The 19,285-nt window shown below is 45.8% G+C and overlaps 1 protein-coding gene across 1 annotated transcript in view; it reads right to left on the reverse strand.

Moving 5' to 3' along the window:
- LOC137320443 (interleukin-6 receptor subunit beta) overlaps positions 1-19,285 on the reverse strand; it is an 85,250-nt gene that overhangs the window by 31,609 nt on the left and 34,356 nt on the right. The window contains exons 6-7 of the mRNA XM_067982139.1: positions 18,978-19,110; positions 12,730-12,815 (exon numbers count right to left, since the gene is read on the reverse strand). Coding sequence (XP_067838240.1) covers positions 12,730-12,815; positions 18,978-19,110 — 219 coding nt within the window. The remainder of the gene's footprint in view (positions 1-12,729; positions 12,816-18,977; positions 19,111-19,285) is intronic.

A 19,285-nucleotide genomic window follows, 5' to 3' on the forward strand; every position in this document is an offset into this window, starting at 1 on the left:
TGCACCTTCTCGAAGGCCTTTACATCTTTCCTCAGTGCGGTGCCCAGAACTGGACACAATATTCCAGTTGTGGCTGAACCAGTGTTTTATAAAGGTTTATTATGACTTCCATACTTTTGTACTCTATGCCTCTATTTATAAAGCCCAGGATCCCGAATGCTTTCTTAACCGCTTTCTCAACCTGCCCTGCCACCTTCAATGATTTGTGAACATACACACCCAGATCTCTCTGTCCCTGTATCCCTTTTAGAGTTGTGCCCTCCAGTTTATATTGCCTCTCCTCGTTCTTCCTACCGAAATGTATCACTTTGCATTTATCTGCATTAAATTTTATCTGCCACGTGTCCACCCATGCCACCAGCCTGTCTATATCCTCTTGAAGTCTATTACTATCCTCCTCAATGTTCCAAGTTTTGTGTCATCTGCAAATTTGGAAATTGTGCCCTGTACACCCAAACCCAAATCATTAATATATATCAAAAAAAGCAGTGGTCCCAGCACTGATCCCTGGGGAACACCACTGTACACCTCCCTCCAGTCTGAAAAACAACCGTTCACCACTATTCTCTGTTTCCTGTCACTTAGCCAATTCTGTATCCATGTTGCTACTGCTCCCTTTATTCTATGGGTCGCAATCTTAATGATAAGCCTACCATGCGGCACTTTATCAAACGCCTTTTCAAAGTCCATATACACCACATCAACTGCATTGCCCTCATCTACCCTCTGTTACCTCATCAAAAAACTATCAGGGTAGTTAAACACGATTTGCCTTTAACAAATCCGTGCTGGCTTTTCCTAATCAATCCATACTCGTCCAATTGATTGTTAATTTTGTCCCGGATTATCGTTTCTAAAAGTTTCCCACCCCCTGAAGTTTAACTGATTGGCCTATAGTTGCTGGGTTTATCCTTACACCCTTTTTTGAACAAGGGTGTAACATTTGCAATTCTCCAGTCCTCTGGCACCACCCCCGTATCTACGGATGTTTAGAAGATTATGGCCAGTACCTCCGCAATTTCCACCCTTACTTCCCTTAGTAACCTAGGATGCATCCCATCCGGACCGGGTGACTTATCTACTTTAAGTACAGCCAGCCTTTCTAGTACCACTTCTTTATCAATTTTTAGCCCATCCCGTATCTCAACTATATCTTCCTTTACTGAGACTCTGGCAGCATCTTCTTCCTTGGTAAAGACAGATGCAAAGTACTCATTTAGTACCTCGGCCATCTCTTCTGCCTCCATGAGTAGATCTCCTTTTTGGTCCCTAATCAGCCCCATCCCTCCTCTTACTACCTGTTTACATGCCTGTAGAAGACTTTTGGATGCCCTTTTATGTTGGCCGCCAGTCTATTCTCATTCCCTCTTTGCCCCTCTTATTTCTTTTTTCACTTCCCCTCTGAACTTTCTATATTCTGCCTGGTTCTCACTTGTGTTATCAACCTGACATCTGTCATACGCCCCTTTTTTCCGTTTCATCTTCCTCAATATCTCTTTTGTCATCCAGGGAACTCTGGCTTTAGTTGTCGTACCTTTCTGCCTCGTGGGAATGTGCCTAGACTGTACCCGTACCATTTCCTCCTTAAAGGCTGTTCAATTACAGTTTTGCCTGCCAATCTTTAATTCCAATTTATCCAGGCCAGATCTGTTCTCATCCCATTGAAATTGACCCTCCTCAAATTGAGTATTTTTACTTTAGAGTGGTCCGTGTCCTTTTCCATAGCTTTTCTAAACGTTACGATACTATGATCGCTGCTCCCTAATTGCTCCCCCATTGACACTTGCTCCACTTGGCCGACCTCATTCTCTAGAACAAAGTCCAAGTAGTGATAAAGGGGGACTTCAAATATCCTAATATGGACTGGGATAGTAAAAGTGTAAAGGGCAAAGAGGGGGGAGGAATTTCTGAAGTGTCTTCAGGAGAACTTTCTTGATCAGAATGTTTCCGGCCCAGAGGAATTGCTGGATCTGGTTCTGGGAATGAGGTGGGACAAGTGGAGCAAGTGTCAGTGGGAGAATATTTAGGGAACAGTGATCATAGTATCATAAGGTTTAGATTGGTTATGGAAAAGGACAAGGAGCAATCTAGCGTAAAAATACTTAATTGGAAGAGGGCTGACTTCAGTGGGTTGAGAGCAGATCTGGCCCGGGTAAATTGGAATTAAAGATTGGCAGGCAAAACTGAAATCGAACAATGGGCGGCCTTCAAAGAGGAGATGGTTCGGGTACAGACTAGGTACATTCGCACGAGGGGGCAAGTTAGGGCAACCAAAGCCAGAGCTCCCTGGACGACAAAAGAGAGAGAATAAGATGCAACAGAAAACAGGGACGTATGACAGATGTCAGGTTGATAATACAAGTGAGAACCAGGCTGAATATAGAAAGTACAGAGGAGAAGTGAGAAAGGAACTAAGAGGGGCAAAGAGAATAGACTGGCGGCTAACATAAAAGGGAATCCAAAAGTCTTCTATAGGCATATAAATAATAAACGGGTAGTACGAGGAAGGGTGGGGCCGATTAGAGACCAAAAAGGAGATCTACTCATGGAGGCAGAGGGCATGGCTGAGGTACTAAATAAGTACTTTGCATCTGTCTTTACCAACGAAGAAGATGCTGCCAAAGTCACAGTAAAAGGGGAGGTTGTTGAGATGGGCTAAAAATTGATAAAGAGGGAGTACCAGAAAGGCTGGCTATACTTAAAGTAGATAAGTCACCTGGTCTGGATGGGATGCATCCTAGGTTGCTGAGGGAAGTAAGGGTGGAAATTGCAGAGGTGCTGGCCATAATCTTCCAAACATCCTTAGATTTGGGGATGGTGCCAGGAGACTGGAGAATTGCAAATGTTACACCCTTGTTCAAAAAAGAGTGTAAGGATAAACCCGGCAACTACAGGTCAGTCAGTTTAACCTCAGTGGTGGGGGAAGTTCTTAGAAACCAATAGTCACTTGGACAAGTGTGGATTAATAAAGGAAAGCCAGCACTGATTTGGTAAAAGCAAATCGTGTTTAACAAACTTGATTGAGTTTTTAGATGAGGTAACAGAGAGGGTTCATGAGGTTGATGTTGTGTATACGGACTTTCAAAAGGCATTTGATAAAGTGCCACATAATAGGCTTGTCTTCAAGATTGAAGGCCATGGAATAAAGGGGGCAGTGGCAGCATGGATGCAAAATTGACTAAGTAACAGGAAACAGAGAGTAGTGGCGAATGGTTGTTTTTTGGACTGGAGGAAGGCATACAGTGGTGTTCCCCAAGGGTCGATATTAGGATCACTGCTTTTTTTTTATATATATTAATGACTTGGACTTGGGTGTACAAGGCACAATTTCAAAATTTGCAGATGACACAAAACTTGGAAGTGAGGAGAATAGTGATAGACTTCAAGAGGACATCGACAGGCTGGTGGAATGGGCGAACACATGGCAGATGAAATTTAACGCAGAGAAGTGCGAAGTGATACATTTTGGCAGGGAGAATGAGGAGAGGCAATATGAACTGAATGGTACAATTCTAAAGGGGGTGCAGGAACAGAGAGACCTCAGGGTATACGTGCACAAATCTTTGAAGGTGGCAGGACAGGTTGAGAAAGCGGTTAAAAAAGCATATGGGATCCTGGGCTTTATAAATAGAGGCAGAGAGTACAAAATCAAGGAAGTTATATTGAACCTTTTTAAAACACTGGTTCGGCCACAACTGGAGTATTAAGTCCAATTTTGGGCACCGTACTTTAGGAAGGATGTGAAGGCCTTAGAGAGGGTACAGAAAAGATTTACTAGAATGGTTCCAGGGATGAGGGACTTCAATTACGTGGATAGACTGGAGAAGCTGGGGTTGTTCTCCTTAGAGCAGAGAAGGTTGAGAGGAGATATGATAGAAGTGTTCAAAATCATGAAGGATTTAGATAAAGTAAATAAAGAGAAACTGCTCCCACCGGTGGAAGGGTCGAGAACCAGAGGACACAGATTTAAGGTGACTGGCAAAAGAACCAAAGGCGACATGAGGAAGAACTTTTTTACGCAGCGAGTAGTTATGGTCTGGAATGCGCTGCCTGAAAGGGTGGTGGAAGCAGATTCAATCGTGGCTTTCAAAAAGGAATTGGATAAATATTTGAAGGGAAAAAATTTGCAGGGCTATGGGGAAATAGCGGGGGAATGGGACTAACTGGATTGCTCTTACAAAGAGCCGGCTTGGATTCGATGGGCCGAATGACCTCCTTTGTGCTGTAACCATTCTATGATTCTATGCCTTCTTACCCTGTTCTTCAGTCAAGTTCCATACCACTCTTCTCTGGTTCTGTTGTCTGAAGCATCTCTCCAGAGTAATGAATAAGGCCACATAATCTTGTTGTCTAATAAAACCTAGTTCTCCCAAGAGACTATTGCAGGCAACAGATGGTAGTTTCACCGTCATGAGACTGCCATATTCCAGACTTCACAGCTATTGGAGCTAGTTACTATGAAGATTTATAAAGGATAATTTTCTGACTGTGCACACCCGGATGGTAGCTTTGCCTGCCAGGAGCTCATATGGGGAATCTGGGCAAATTCTGTGTGTGATTTTCTGAACATTTACACTACTGCCCCCTACTTTGGTTATCATCTGAGAATTTAACCAATTCAAGTCATTTAAGTAGATCAGAATCATTAGGGGCTCCAGTATTTATTCCTGAGACACAACACTCAGTACAAGACCTGATACAAATAGATGGTGCAAGCTCCACTCATTTGTACCTGAATTTCACATTTGGGGGCCTACAACCTGCATAGGACCACAATTTGCATATTTAAGGAGTCTAATGTCTGCTCAGTTGGGTTCCGTGGATGACTAAAAGTCACGCAAGCCAAGATGGCATCCGGTGCACTTTCCGTCTAGATTGAGCGCAACAGTTCACAATGTGGAGTTTGGAGGCCTAACACCCAATTTGCAGGTCCAAAACGGACGGCCGTAAGTTGAATTTCTTCTCCTTAGTTCTTTAATCTAGGCTATGGTATACTCTCATCCAGCATGCTCCATAGTATGGCCTTAAGCGTATTCCATTTATCCTCAACTGAGGTTTTCTTGGGTACTACCCTCTAGTCAATTTGTTAAAGCTCTTCCATCATTGCGTTGAAGTTGACCCTTTTAAAGCTCTTTATTGTTTAACCCCAGGTCATGTCAAATTTGATCATAGTTTGGTCTCTGCCACCCTGGGGTTCTTTACTTCCATTCGTAATTTGACACTGAACAGAGCTTCCGATCCCATATCCTCTCCATCACCAAGACCGCCTACTTCCACCTCGGTAACATCGCCCATCCACGCCCCTGCCTCAGCTCATCTGCTGCTGAAACCCTCATCCATGCCTTTGTTACCTCTAGACTGGACTATTCCAATGCTCTCCTGGCCAGCCTCCCACCTTCCACCCTCCATAAACTTGAGCTCATCCAAAACTCTGCTGCCCATATCCAAACTCGCACCAAGTCCCGTTCACCCACCACCCCTGAGCTCGCTGACCCACATTAGCTCCGGGTCCGGCAACACCCCTCTCTATCTCTGCAACCTCCTCCAGCCCTACAACCCACCAAGGTCTCTGCATTCCTCTAATTTTGGCTTCTTGCGCATCCTCGATTTTCTTTGCTCCACCATTGGCGGCTCTGCCTTCAGCTGTCTAAACCCCAAGCTCTGGAATTCCCTCCCTAAACCTCTCCACCCCTCTCTCCTCCTTTAAGACGCTCCTTAAAACCTTCCTCTTTGACCAAGCTTTTGGTCACCTGACTTAATATCTCCTTATGTGGTTCGGTGTTAAAATTTATTTGATAATCACTCTTGTGAAATGCCTTGGGACGTTTTACTACGTTAATGGCGCTATATAAATGTAAGTTGTTGTTATTGTAATATGTTATTTGTGTCACTTGGCATTACCAAGTTGAAATGTAAGTTACCTCTCATGGCATTCTTAACACTTTGGGCCCGATGTTAGCAGGGCTGCGGGTTCTCGGCGGGTGGGCTATCGGGCGCGTGGGTAACGCGTCCGGTGAAATTAGTGGGTTTCCCGCGCGATCGTAGCAGGCAAACCACTAATTGGATTCACTTACCTGCTCCTCCAGGTTCCCCGCTGCTGATCTGCGCGTTGGGCGGGCTGCGCATTCACAGTAAGATCTATCAGCTGGAGGCGCTCTATTTAAAGGGGCAGTCCTCCACTGACAGATGCTGCAACCAATAGCAAAGATGATTGCATGGAGCAGCCCGGGGGGAAGGCTGCTCCCAGTTTAATGATGCCTCACCCCAGGTATCAATACATGGGGTGAGGAGGAGGGGGAGGACAGAGATCTTCCACCCGGCGGGCGGGAGGAAGCTGCCCGCCTCTGCCACCAGGAAGGCCTGACTCGAGGTGACAGAGGGGGTCACCTGCGCCATCAACATATCGCCCACCTGCACACAGTGCAGGAGGCGCTCCAATGAGGTCAGCCACAGTGAGTACACGTAGTCTTTCCCCTACACTCCGTCTGCCACAGCACTGCCCCTACCCCACTGCCAACACTACTCTGTCACATCATCCCTCATACCCACTCAAACCTCATCCTCATCTTACCTGCACCTACTCACCTCGCCAGTACTCACCCCGCCACTACCACGCAACCCAATCCTCATACAATCTCATGCCTCGATCCCATACTCACCCTCTCGTGCATCTCTCTCACGGCCAGCCTCACTCAACCTGCCACAACCTGTGCTGCAGCCACAGGGCATGCATCACGTATGTGCAGTAGGCAGCGTAAGGCAAACGTGTCGTGAGCATGAAGGGGATGCACAAGGGTGTTTGAGGGTTTGTCATGGGTGTTACTTATATTGAATTTCAGAACAACTCACATCACACATTATATTGGCACTACTACTGCCATGTCTTCGCGAATCCTGTCTGGTTTGTGCAATAATGCCCGCTCCTGGGTATCACTATGAGGACCCACCACTGATGCCACCCATTGTGTCACTGCAGAGTGGGTGTAGGTGTATTTGCAGGGCTCTTCTGCACAGATGACTGAGAGACATCGGTGATGTCCCCGGTTGCACTCTGGAAGGATGCGGAGGAGAAGTTGTTGAGGGCAGTGGTGAATTTGACAGCGACAGGTAAGAAGATGGTGCTCGGGCCAGCCAGGAGCAGCTCGGCATGAAAGAGGCTGCAGATGTCCACGGCTACATGTCGAGTGACTCTGAGCCTCCGTGTGCACTGCTGCTCAGAGAGGTCCAGGAGGCTGAGCCTCGGTCTGTGGACCCTGTGGCGAGGGTAGTGCCCTCTGCGACGCATCTCTCCCTGCGGTAGCCCTCCCTCCTGCTGTACAGGTGGATGTGTCACAGCACTCTGTTGTGGAGCTCCACGTGTCAGAGGTGGACGGCGTGGATGGCGAGGCTGGTGATGCTGTTCGCCCTCCGAGGAGGTCATGACTGCAGCTACGGCGGCCCCCATCCGCAAGATGTACATCTGAGGGGGTCCGCAAGGTAGGTACATGTCTCCAGACCCCGGGGTAAGTGTGCAGGTTGGTGACTTTGACTGTCAGGAGGAGGGTGGTGGAGGCCAAACTTTGTCACCAGTGACGGAGTGGCCTCCCACAATGGGTGAGGGTCTCCCCCCCCCCCCCCCCCACCTGTCAAATGGACCTTTGCAGCTGCCACAGGCTGACGGCTGCAACACGTCCATTCGAGCTGGGAGTGTTTCCCCCAGTGTGGGAAACAGTCCCATTTTGTTCTAAAATCCCACATAGTCCCTTAATCAGGTCAGTTAATGACCTGAAATACCTAAATAAATACTGTCAAGTGGCATCCCGCTGGCTTTTAATTGTCTGCGGGATTCCCACCGGCGGGGGCTGCGCGCGCACACCGGCGCGTCAGCGGGGAACCCGGAAGTACGCGGGTTCGGGGCGGGCTCCGGTACCGCGCCGGGATTCTCCGATTTTCGGAGCCCCCCCCGCGGGAAACGCACCCGATAGCGGGTGGTAAAATAGAGCCCATGAGGCGAGGCAAACCCCCAGTGCTGGAAAACTTTGGAAACCATAGGTCCAAAGTCACCTGTGATCCCAAGCATGCTACACTTACCATATGTCATGCCTCAAATTACTCATATACTGTACTCCAAAATATTGTTTTCTGAATTATAGAATCATAGAAAATTTATGACACAGAAGGAGGCCATTTAGCCCATCGTGTCTGCGCTGGCCGAAAATGAGCTTTCCAGCTTAATCCCACTTTCCAGCACTTGGTCCGTAGCCCTGTAGTTTACAGCGCTTCAGGTGCACATCCAGGTACTTTTTAAATGAGTTGAGGGTTTCTGCCTCTACCACCCTTTCAAGCAGTGAGTTCCAGACCTCCACTGCCCTCTGGGTGAAAATATTTCTCCTCAGCTCCCCTCTAATCCTTCTACCAATCACTTTAAATCTATGCCTTCTGGTTATTGACCTCTCCGCTAAGGGAAATAGGTCCTTCCTATCCACTCTATCTAGGCCCCTCATAATTTTGTACACCGCAATTAAGTCACCCCTCAGCTTCCTCTGTTCCAAGGAAAACAACCCCAGCCTATCCAATCTTTCCTCAAAGCTAAAATTCCCCAGTCCTGGCAACATCCTCGTAAATCTCCTCTGAACCCTCTCTAGTGCAATCACATCTTTCCTGTAATGTGGTGACCAGAACTGTGCACAGTACTCAAGCTGTGGCCTAACTAGTATTTTATACAGTTTCAGCATAACCTCCCTGCTTTTATATTCTATGCCTCGGCTAATAAAGGAAAGTATTCCATATGCCTTCTTAACCACCTTATCTACTTGTCCTGCTACCTTCAGGGATCTGTGGACATGCACTCCAAGGTCCCTCACTTCCTCTACACCTCCCAGTACCCTCCCATTTATTGTGTATTCCTTTGCTTTGTTTGCCCTCCCCAAATGCATTACCTCGCATTTCTCTGGATTGAATTCCATTTGCCATTTTTCTGCTCATCTGACCAGTCCATTGATAACTTCCTGCAGTCTACAGCTTTCCTCCTCACTATCAACCACACAGCCAATTTTTGTATCATCTGCAAACTTCTTAATCATGCCCCCTACATTTAAGTCCAAATCATTAATATATACCACAAAAAGCAAGGGACTTAGTACTGAGCCCTGTGGAACCCCACTGGAAACATCCTTCCAGTCACAAAAACACCCGTCGACCATTACCCTTTTCTTCCTGCCACTGAGCCAATTTTGGATCCAACTTGCCACTTTCCCTTGGATCCCATGGGCTTGTACTTTTTTGACCAGTGTGCCATGTGGGACCTTGTCAAAAACTTGCGAAAATCCATGTAAACTACATCAAATGCACTACCCTCATCCATCCTCCTTGTTACCTCCTCAAAAAATTCAATCAAGTTAGTCAGACACGACCTTCCCTTAACAAATCCGTACTGACTGTCCTTGATTACTCCGTGCCTTTCTAGGTCACGGTTTATCCTGTCCCTCATAATTTGCCCACCACCGATGTTAAACTGACTGGCCTGTAATTACTCAGTCTATCCCTCGCTCACTTTTTAAACAACGGTACAACGTTAGCAGTCCTCCAATCCTCCGGCACCACGTCTGTATCCAGTGAGGATTGGAAAATGATGCTCAGCTATTTCCTCCCTTGCTTCTTTTAATAGCCTGTGATACATTTCATCCGGCCTTGGTGATTTATCTACTTTCAAAGATGCTAATCTCCTTAATACTTCCTCTCTCACTATATTTATCCCATCCAACATTTCACACTCTTCCTCCTTAACTACAATGTCTGCATCGTCCCTCTCTTTTGTGAAGACAGACGCAAAGTATTCATTAAGAACCATACCAACATCTTCCGCCTCCACACATAGGTTACCTTTTTGTTCTCTAATAGGCCCTACTCTTTCCTTAATTATCTTAATGCTCTTGATGTATTTCTAAAACATCTTTGGGTTTTCTAATTGCTTTTGAATTAATCAATTCTATCTGCTTCCACCGTCTCTCTGGATGCCTGTTCCATAGATTTACCACTCGCACACTGAAATAATATTTCTGTATATTAGTTTTGAATTTATCCCCTTCAAGCACAGGCCATGTCCTCTGGTTCTACTGTTCTGGACAAGGTGGAAGCTTGTCATGGTCGATATTATCTAGTCCCTTTGGAATCCTAAAAACAGCAATCCTATCACCTCTCAAACTTATCTTTTCCAGTGACAGCATGCCCAATTTACATAATCGCTCCTCATCATCCCATCACCTTCATCCCCCTTCATTGCTCTCTTCTGTATCCTTTCAATAGCTGCTATGTCCTCTCTGTTCTATGGTGACGAGAACTGTACACGGTATTCTAAGTGCGGTCGCACCAATGATTTATAAAGTAGCAGAATTACCTCACTATTTTGGCTCAATTGACCTTTTGATACATCCCAACACCTGATTTGCTTTATTTACTGCCACCAAGCATTGTTGCAATATCAAGACCCCATATCTCTTTTATTTTCCATGCACATTATTTTCTTTACATTTAAGTATTCGCCCGTCACTGGATTTTTTGTTCCTATGTGAAGCATTTTGTATGTCTCTACATTGAATTTCATCGACCACCTGTCTGCCCAATTCCCAAGTATATTCAAATCCTCCTGTAACTTATCCTGTTCAGCTATTAAATTGGTTAAAATCCTCCGTTAAAATGATCTTTCTGTTTGCTCATGCCTTCCTTAACTCTTCAGAGAATAACCTGTCCATTTTGACCCAGTGGTTTATAGGAAACTCTTGGATTCTCTTCACTCCCTTCACACTACATACTTCCAGCCAGAATATCGTGTCGCACAGCTCATCCTGTACCAATAAGTCACAGTCTTTTACCTCCAGGTGTCCCTGGGGCTCAGTGTAATTAGAAGTGGAAGCCTGAGGTCTACTCTGCCCCAATGCGATGAACACAGGGAAATGTGAGTGGGCAGTAAGTAGTTCACCAGGGACTTGTGCAGCGACTGTGCTGAAGGCTCATGAAGACCCCACCTTTGATGCAAATTAGGGGTCCTCCCAGTAATGTAGCTGGAGTGCCTGCGTAGCACTCCAGTCATTGAGTGCCTGCTGAAAATTTAAAATTTGTCTTCTGGGTGGTCCCCACTTTGTAATGTGGTCTCTCCTTGTTACTGGCTCTGGTTTTCCTTGGCCTCCAATGGCCAATTCTTGAAATAAATGTTTTTGCCCCAAGAAATTTAAATGGGAAACAAGTGGAGGTGCTTCAAGGACAGTCAGCAGCCCTTCACTAGCCTGATGCCTGACTTTTCAATCACCAATCCCCGTGGTACTTCCAGCACATCATGTGCTAAGTGCCAGGAGTGCCACAAAAATATCTAAATGAGCTTATCTCACTTGATCAGGTGAAGTCAGTTCAGTGGAGTGCAGCGTACGCTATGCCTGAGCAGCAGTGCCTTACTAGGACCACATTATTCATCTCACAAAGCTAGACGTCCTTTCCTGTCTAGTATATCCTTCCTGAACACTCCAAACCCTCATATGTTGTACTCATCTCATCAATGGGGGTTAACCATGTTTCTGATTTCACTGTTGCTACGACAGTCTTGAATTCAATCATCTTTTATGAATGCATCTCGATTCATATATAAGCTTTTTAATCGGTTAAGCCTATCCTTTACATCACTTCTTCTCTTATTTATTCTTTCTGCTATTAATTTCCTGTCTTTGTGGTCTGTTTTATTTATCCCTCCCCCTCCACCTTATTAGTGCAAATCTTCCTCTACTGCACCTTTTATGAGGTGTCCAAAACTGTACACAAAACACCAACTGCGGCCTATATAAGGTCTTGTTAGGTTCAACATTACCTCTTTACTTTTGTATTCTATGCCTCCAGATACATAACCAACAATGCCATTTGCTTTTTTAAATAACCTAATGCTATTGCACTGCCACTTTTACCGACCAGCACACCAAGGTTCTTCTGCCCCTTTATTCTATTTAAAATCTTACCATTTAAGGTGAATTTTCTGTCTTTGTCTAAATTCCAAAATATATTACTTCACTTGACTGAGGAATCTATATCTCTGTCTCCTAAACCATCTCTCTAGTCACATGTTGATGTTTCTACCTAACTGATTCTACACATGGTACCATGAGTAATCGTGAGGTCATTACCCACGCGTTCTTGCACTTCAAACTAGAACCTAATTTTCCAAACCTCCTTTGCAAGATTTCCATCCTATTCCTTCCTATGTCATTGGTTACTTCTGCTCGATTTCCTTCCTTTGTCAGAAGTTTTTTCATTTACTATATTATGTCTTCAGTGCTCCCAGTTGCAGCTGCAAATCAGGCCATCTGTTCTCTGTGTCTTTCTTTTCCCCATCGTAATCCATTGCTCCAAGGTGTCGTGGTATTGTTCATGATTTCTACCCTTTGTGCCTGTGTCCTTCTCATCATAGGTGTTAATATATACGTCCAAACTCACTGAGTTTTCCTGTATTGGTTCCTCCTGCTCACACTGTGACGGGCATCCACTTCCTCTCCTCTGCTTCACGATTCTTCTGTATCTGTTAGATGAAGACCTTCTGGAATATATCCTTCAGAAATATGTATTCCCCATATATGCAGCAGAATGTAGCCAGCTGATAGTTGAGCTGGACCTATTAATATTTCCCGCAGCTAATAATAACAAACACACGATAATATAATACAATAAATAGTGCTGTCCATGTACAGAAGCATTAAAATTGAACATACTTACCTCCCAATGTATAAAAACAATGCGTTTCCCAGATTGTTGCAGTGGCTCAGTCACAGCTGAATGAATCTCTGGCATGTCTATAAGCTCTGTGATAAAGCAGAAACAATAACTGTTTTTCAACCTCACTTCTGCGCTCCCAGTAATCTGTTATGAGCCGATCTTCTCTGTGCTGCTCAGGAAAGTTGCCAGTCAGACCTCTGTTGGTTGGAAAATCAGTTTTGTTTGAACATCCTCCAATGCCACTGTAAGCAGAGGCTGATCCTATGGAGTATACTGCTAGTGACAACTCCTGCCAGAATTTTAACAATGAGAATCAGTGGTGACATTAACTATTAACCTTCTCTTCTGTGTAAAAATATAAAGATAAATGTATTTTACCTTCTTGATGAATGACTTGATAAATGTAAAATTATTTTTCGTTACATCTGTGCTCAGGCCCTTTTTTCCTCAATACAGCAAAACTGGTTACCATTTCAAATTAAATTAGAAGAAAAGGTGAAGCCTATGATGCAAGATGGCTTTGGTTTTCTGCAGTATTCTGGCACACAGAGCACGCTTTTATTCCCCATTTCCATACTACATTCATGCACTCGGTGGCTTGCTTTATACAATACTAACCCATAAGTATAATTAATGTCTACTTTAAATATGTATCATGCACCATATAGCTCAGTGGGTAGCACTCATGCCTCTGAGTTAGAAGGTTGTGGGTTCAAGTCCCACTCCAGAGACTTGAGCACAAAAATATAGACTGACACTCCAGTGCAGTACTGAGGGAGTGCTGCATGGTCAGAAGTGCAGTCTTTTAGAGATATTAAACCAAGGCCCTATCTGCCCTCTCAGGTAGATGTAAAAGATCCCATGGCACTATTTTGAAGAGCAGAAGAGTTCTCCCCCGGTGTCCTCGCCAACATTTATCCCTCAACCAACATCAAAAATAGAGTATCTGGTCACTACCTCATTGCTTTTTGTGGGATCTTGCTGTGCGCAACTGGCTGCCTTGTTTCCTATATTACAACAGTGACTACACTTCAAAAGTTTTCAAAACTAATTTCAAATGGGTAACTTTTGTATGTCATAGAAAAAAAATGCAAACATGTTGTACTACTGATGAGGATTTTCTACTTTGTAAACAAAGCCCATCTTTTACTTAAACAAGGTGCCAATGTTACTGCAGCACATTTGAGTTTCCAACAGAAAAGCAAATAAAAACATCAAATGAAAATGCTAAAAGAAACATAATTGAGAAAAAATGACGTGTGTAAATATCAGCTTATTACGTCTCTTCAAATACAATGGGGAAAACTTTTAACATCGTGGCTGGAACTCAGCGGTGGGGGGTGGGAGGGGGGGCGGTGAATAATCACATGGGAAACCCAGAAAAATTTTGCGTATGTTGGCTCAAGTGACCGCGACTCAATTGAAGGCGCTTAATGTGACTTACGGGTTTTGCGTCTCCAAGCTGCGCAGCGGGCGTACTGCGCAACCAAATGACGTGCTGGGAGCTGGAGTATTTAAAGGGTCATTATAACTATGGATTTTGAGGGAGAAAGGAGGAATTTGAAGAAATGGAGCATCAAAGGAGTAAGCCAGCATCCCGGTTCAGTGACTCTTCGCTTGAGTTGCTACTGGCCAGTGTGAGGAGTAGGAGGGACATACTGTACCTGGGTGATAGCAGGAAGCGCCCTGCCTCTGCCACCAAGAAGGCCTGGCTTGAGGTGGCAGAGGAGCAGAGCAGCAGGAGCACTGTGACAAGGATGTGGGTACAGTGCAGGAAGTGCTTTAATGACCTAACCGGTCGGGGAAAAGTGAGTACAGTACTGATTCACCTACATTCTGTGCATTCATAAACCCCCCTCTCACTCTGTCTTGCCAAGCCTGCTCCATCACATCACTCCTCACACCCACTTAAGTCTCATTATCAACTAACCTTCACTTTCTGTGCACTTCCTCCCCTCCCCATTTGTGAACCCACCACTCCCACTCACCCCAATCCTGATGCAATGTCATGAACCTGTCTGATACTCATCCTCTGATGCATCTCTTTCATTGGAAGCCTCACCCAAAGCAGTGCATTCATTGGGTGACCCCATCACCCTCACTCACTCACACATCTGTTCTTACTCCCCTTGTAGGAGAAGATAGCACAAAATGCCAGGGAGAGGAGTAGGACTGGAGGAGGCCCACCACAAATAGTGGCCCTGACAGAGGCGGAGGAGGAGGCCTTAGAGCTCAGCCACACGGTGTACTGCCTGGCCGTCAGAGATGGTGAGACTGGCACCCCGCAAACAGCTGGTGACAGAACTTTAACATCCTTTGCACACGTTATGAGTTGATGTTATCAATGATTGACCTGTTGCACACCTCAGTATGTTCAATGCAAACTGACTTCTGCGATGATTCTAAATATTGCTTTATGTTCTCTTCCAGGGCTTTCAAGGATTGATGAAGAGCACGCGACATGGATGAGGGCAATTCCTCAGAGGAGCTCCAGTCCTCTGAGGGCGCATTGTCACATCACATCCAGCCATGCACCTGCGCAGATACTCACACTTTGGTGGGTCCTGTTAGGCAGATAGTTGGGTTGTCATCAGGTGATTCACCACTCACAAGTGAGCACGACCAGACACTGGTGGCAGGGAAGCTGTGGAGAGTCACAGTGCACAGCGTCGGAGGGCGCACTCCTCTCCAAGCTCTGCTCAGCTGGACGCAGATGCTGAACCCTGGGGGCCGTCGTTGAGATTGAGAATGATAGAAGTACAGCTGCACCTTTGCGAGGTACTGGAAGACGTGCCATGCACATTCTCCACAATAGCGGAGAGGATGGAGGAGTCTACCTCAGCATTAGTGGATTGTTGTCGCAGGTAAGTGCGGGAATGTCTGCGATGGGGAGAATGGCAGCTTCCATTGAGCTTCAAGCACAGTTCACAAATGAATCCATTCAGGCCCTGACAATGGCCGTGCCAACTTTTCTGCCGCCTTAAACAGGCAGACAGATACTTTAGCAGTGGCCTTACAAAGGTTCACAGATGTGCTCCAAGCTGTTGTCCAGCAGAGTGACAGGAGTGATGTGGCCGTGGCCCTGGAAAGGGATGATGGCGAAAGGGGACATGGAAGTGGGGACTCCACTCAAATCACTCCCATGTCTCAAGCATTGCCCCACCTCCCCAACCAGTACCCGCAATGCTGCCTCCTCATCTGATGGCCGAGTCTGCCCCTGCACAGGTGCAGGTGGAGCAGTCTTTGGTGATGCCCTCACAGGATCCAAAACCCAGAGGGCGTAGGCCAAAGGCATCTCATCAGTCAGGGCAAGGACCTGAGCAACCTGCCACTACCTCTGTTGAAGTCACAGGAGATGCACCATGTAGAAGCAGTAGGAAGAGGAATGCTAAGGTTTTGTAATCACCGAGGGTATGCACAAGGGTGTCGGGCGAGATGTCATGTTTTTCATTTATATTTGTTTTTTCTTACATGCACATTAAATATTATTGTCACCACCACTGCTATGCCTTGTCCATTCTTGATGCCCTTGTGTGAAAATGCCCTTGCATGTGCTTCATCATGAATGCCAAGACTTGATGCCACCCATTGGGTGCGTTTACAATGGGTGTATCTGTGGTTGAAGGACTGTTTTGTGCAAACAGAGGGGTGGGGGCTGATGGTGGTGGTGGTGGTTGTTCCAGGCGGTCTGACCACTTCACTATCTTCAGTTTGCAGATCTTATTATGAGAATCTGTCAGATATGAGTGATTCCTTGGCATCATGAACAGCCATGTGTGCCGCTGCTCTGCTGATGGGTAGCCCATCTTCGTCCTCCTCCTCCAACTACTCTTCACAAATGTTGCCAGCAGATGTGGATGCTACATGAGCGCATGGGAGCTCCTCCACCTGTAACCCTCTCTGCTGAGCGATGTTGTTCAGGACCCAACACACGACTATTAGTCCGCACACCCTCGCTGGTGAGCACTGAAGGGATCCCTCAGATCGATCCAGGTATCTGAAGCATATCTTCAGCATTCCTATGGCTTGTTCAATGACAGACCTGGTGGTGATGTGACTGTCGTTGTACTGCTGCTGTGCCTCGTTGGGTGGGATTTCCCACAGGTGGCATGAGCCATGTCTGCAGGGGGTATCCCTTGTCTCCAAGGGGCCAGCCCGTAAGTCTGTCTTGTACGTGGAAGAGGTCCGGGATGTTGGACTCGTGCAAAATGAAGGAATCATAGCAGCTGCCAGGGAATCTGGCACACACCTGCAGAAACTTCCTCCGGTGATCGCAAACCAGCTGCGTAATGATGGAGTGATATCCCTCTCGGTTGATGAACAGTCCTGGCTCATGTGCAAGTCCTTGGATTGCTACGTGTGTACAATCAATTGCTCCGTGCACCTGTGGGAAGCCAGCCAGAGAGTGGAAACCCACTGCCCTCTCAGCCTCTCTGATGTTGTCGATGGGGAAGTTAACGTAGTCGGATGCCCTGGCAAACAATCCATCCGTCACCTGTCTTATACACTTATATGCAGATGACTGAGAGACCCTGGTGATGTCACTGATGGCACCCTGGAAGGATCCAGAGGCAATGAAATCGAGGGCAGTGGTTACTTTAACTGTGACGGGCAATGTGTGGCCACCAGGCCCAGCCGGAAGCAGCTCTACATGAAGCAGCATGTGGTCTGTGACCACATTGCTAATCACTCTGAGCCTGCACCTCAGAGAGGCCCAGGAAGCTCAGACTCTGACTGTACACGCTCTCATGTGGGTAGTGCCTCCTGTGACCTCAACTCTTCCGTTGATTCCCTCTCTGTTCTTCTACAGGTCCTTGTGGTGCACCTCTGTCTTGTGCTCCTGCAACTCCCAGAACTGCATGCCATGCCTGCTGTGGATGGTGATGAGCCTCCTCCTCAGATGCACTGTAGAATAACTCCATTGCGTCCCCCCCCCCAACCTGATGTTGTCAATTTGAGGGGGTCCAAAATGTAGGTAATTATGTGTGAAAGCAAGAATTCTGAGTGTGAACAAAGAAACCTCAGTCTAATTACAAAGAACTCCCAGCCAAAGGTTTGTCTGAGAGAACTTATTGCCCTGCTGCAAAAACTCACCTTTTATTTGTATGTCAATCACTGGTTTAAAGGTCCAAATGAGGGTTGGCTGCAATTCGCCTCTGTTTCCATGGTGTGTGTCAGAGGCCACGGGAAACACAGTCAGGGGAAGTTAAAATGGTTTGTGTAAGTCAATACACAAAAAGTTAACAGGATTAACTACTTTAAACACCTAAATTGGCCCTGTAAATATCGTCCCACTGGCTTTAAGTGCCGGCGGGATTTCCGGGTGTCAGAAGCGCGTATCCAAACACGTCTGGGTCAAACCCGGAAGTAGGCGCGTTGGAGCAGGGATGCGGTCCCGCTCCGAAAACCTATTCTTGCGGATTAAAATTTACCCCAATGAACTACTTTGGAATGCAGTGACTGTTATCTACGCAAACTCAGCAATCATTTAGCGCAAGTAAGATCCCAAAAAGAGAAATGAGATGAATGACTAGTTAATCCGATCTTGGTGGTTTTGATTGAGGGAAAACTTTGTGTTCCTTCAATATTGCACTGAAGTGTATGCCTCGATTATGCACTGAGGTCCTGGAATGGGACTTCAACCCACACTGACTTAAATTTAAAAATATAATATAATACCAATGTTAGAGTTGCTGCTAAAACAGAATTTTAGACTGGTGAGAAATAACTGTTTACAAGCTGGTAGAAAAGAAACGTCAAGATTGTTTCATTTCTGAAATCTTAATGCATAAAAATCCGCAGCTCAAAACTTCCATTCATCCAGGTAAGTTTTGACTTCTCAGCCGCCAAACTTACCTGTTTTATTTTTGTTTTTTTGTTTTCAAATCTAGTGATTGATTGTTTGCCTGACTGACTGCACCAGCCACTTTCATCAGGGTGTTATCAGTGCTTGCTGTGGAGCAAACATTAAAATCAATGGATTCAAATTTCGCATGTTCTGGGGAGGCGCAATGAATGACAGGAACAGGAGTAGGCCAATCAGCCACTTGAGCTTGCTCTGCCATTCTATTAGATCATGGCTGATCTGTACCTCAACTCCATTTAGCAACCTTTTCACATATCCCGTGATACCCTTACCTAACAAAGGTCAATCGATCTCAGTCTTGAAAACTTCAATTGACCAAGCAACCATAGCCTTTTGAGGGCTATATATTTCATTTTACATTTCATATATCATAAATACTTACCAGGAGGGACATAGTATATAGCACTCCACGGACTCCAAAGGCTGGTTATTGGTATAGATTTGCAGCGCATCCGAAACTCATAAGCAGCCAGTTGGTCCAATCCTTGTAGTGTTGTAGGTGGTGTAAAATTAACCTTTAGAAATATAGATGTAATAAGTATTTGCATTCTTGCTACAAAATCTGCTATCTTAACAAGGTCTTACATGATTACATTTGAGTGACATTACGTATTCCCGAGTTAGAGTCCAACCCTGACAGGACACTTGGGTCTGCTAGGTTGGGTGCATTGAGGATACCTTTGGACTTGC

The sequence above is a fragment of the Heptranchias perlo genome, chromosome 4 (assembly GCF_035084215.1).
Source record: "Heptranchias perlo isolate sHepPer1 chromosome 4, sHepPer1.hap1, whole genome shotgun sequence".
In the NCBI taxonomy this organism is placed as follows: Eukaryota; Metazoa; Chordata; class Chondrichthyes; order Hexanchiformes; family Hexanchidae; genus Heptranchias; species Heptranchias perlo.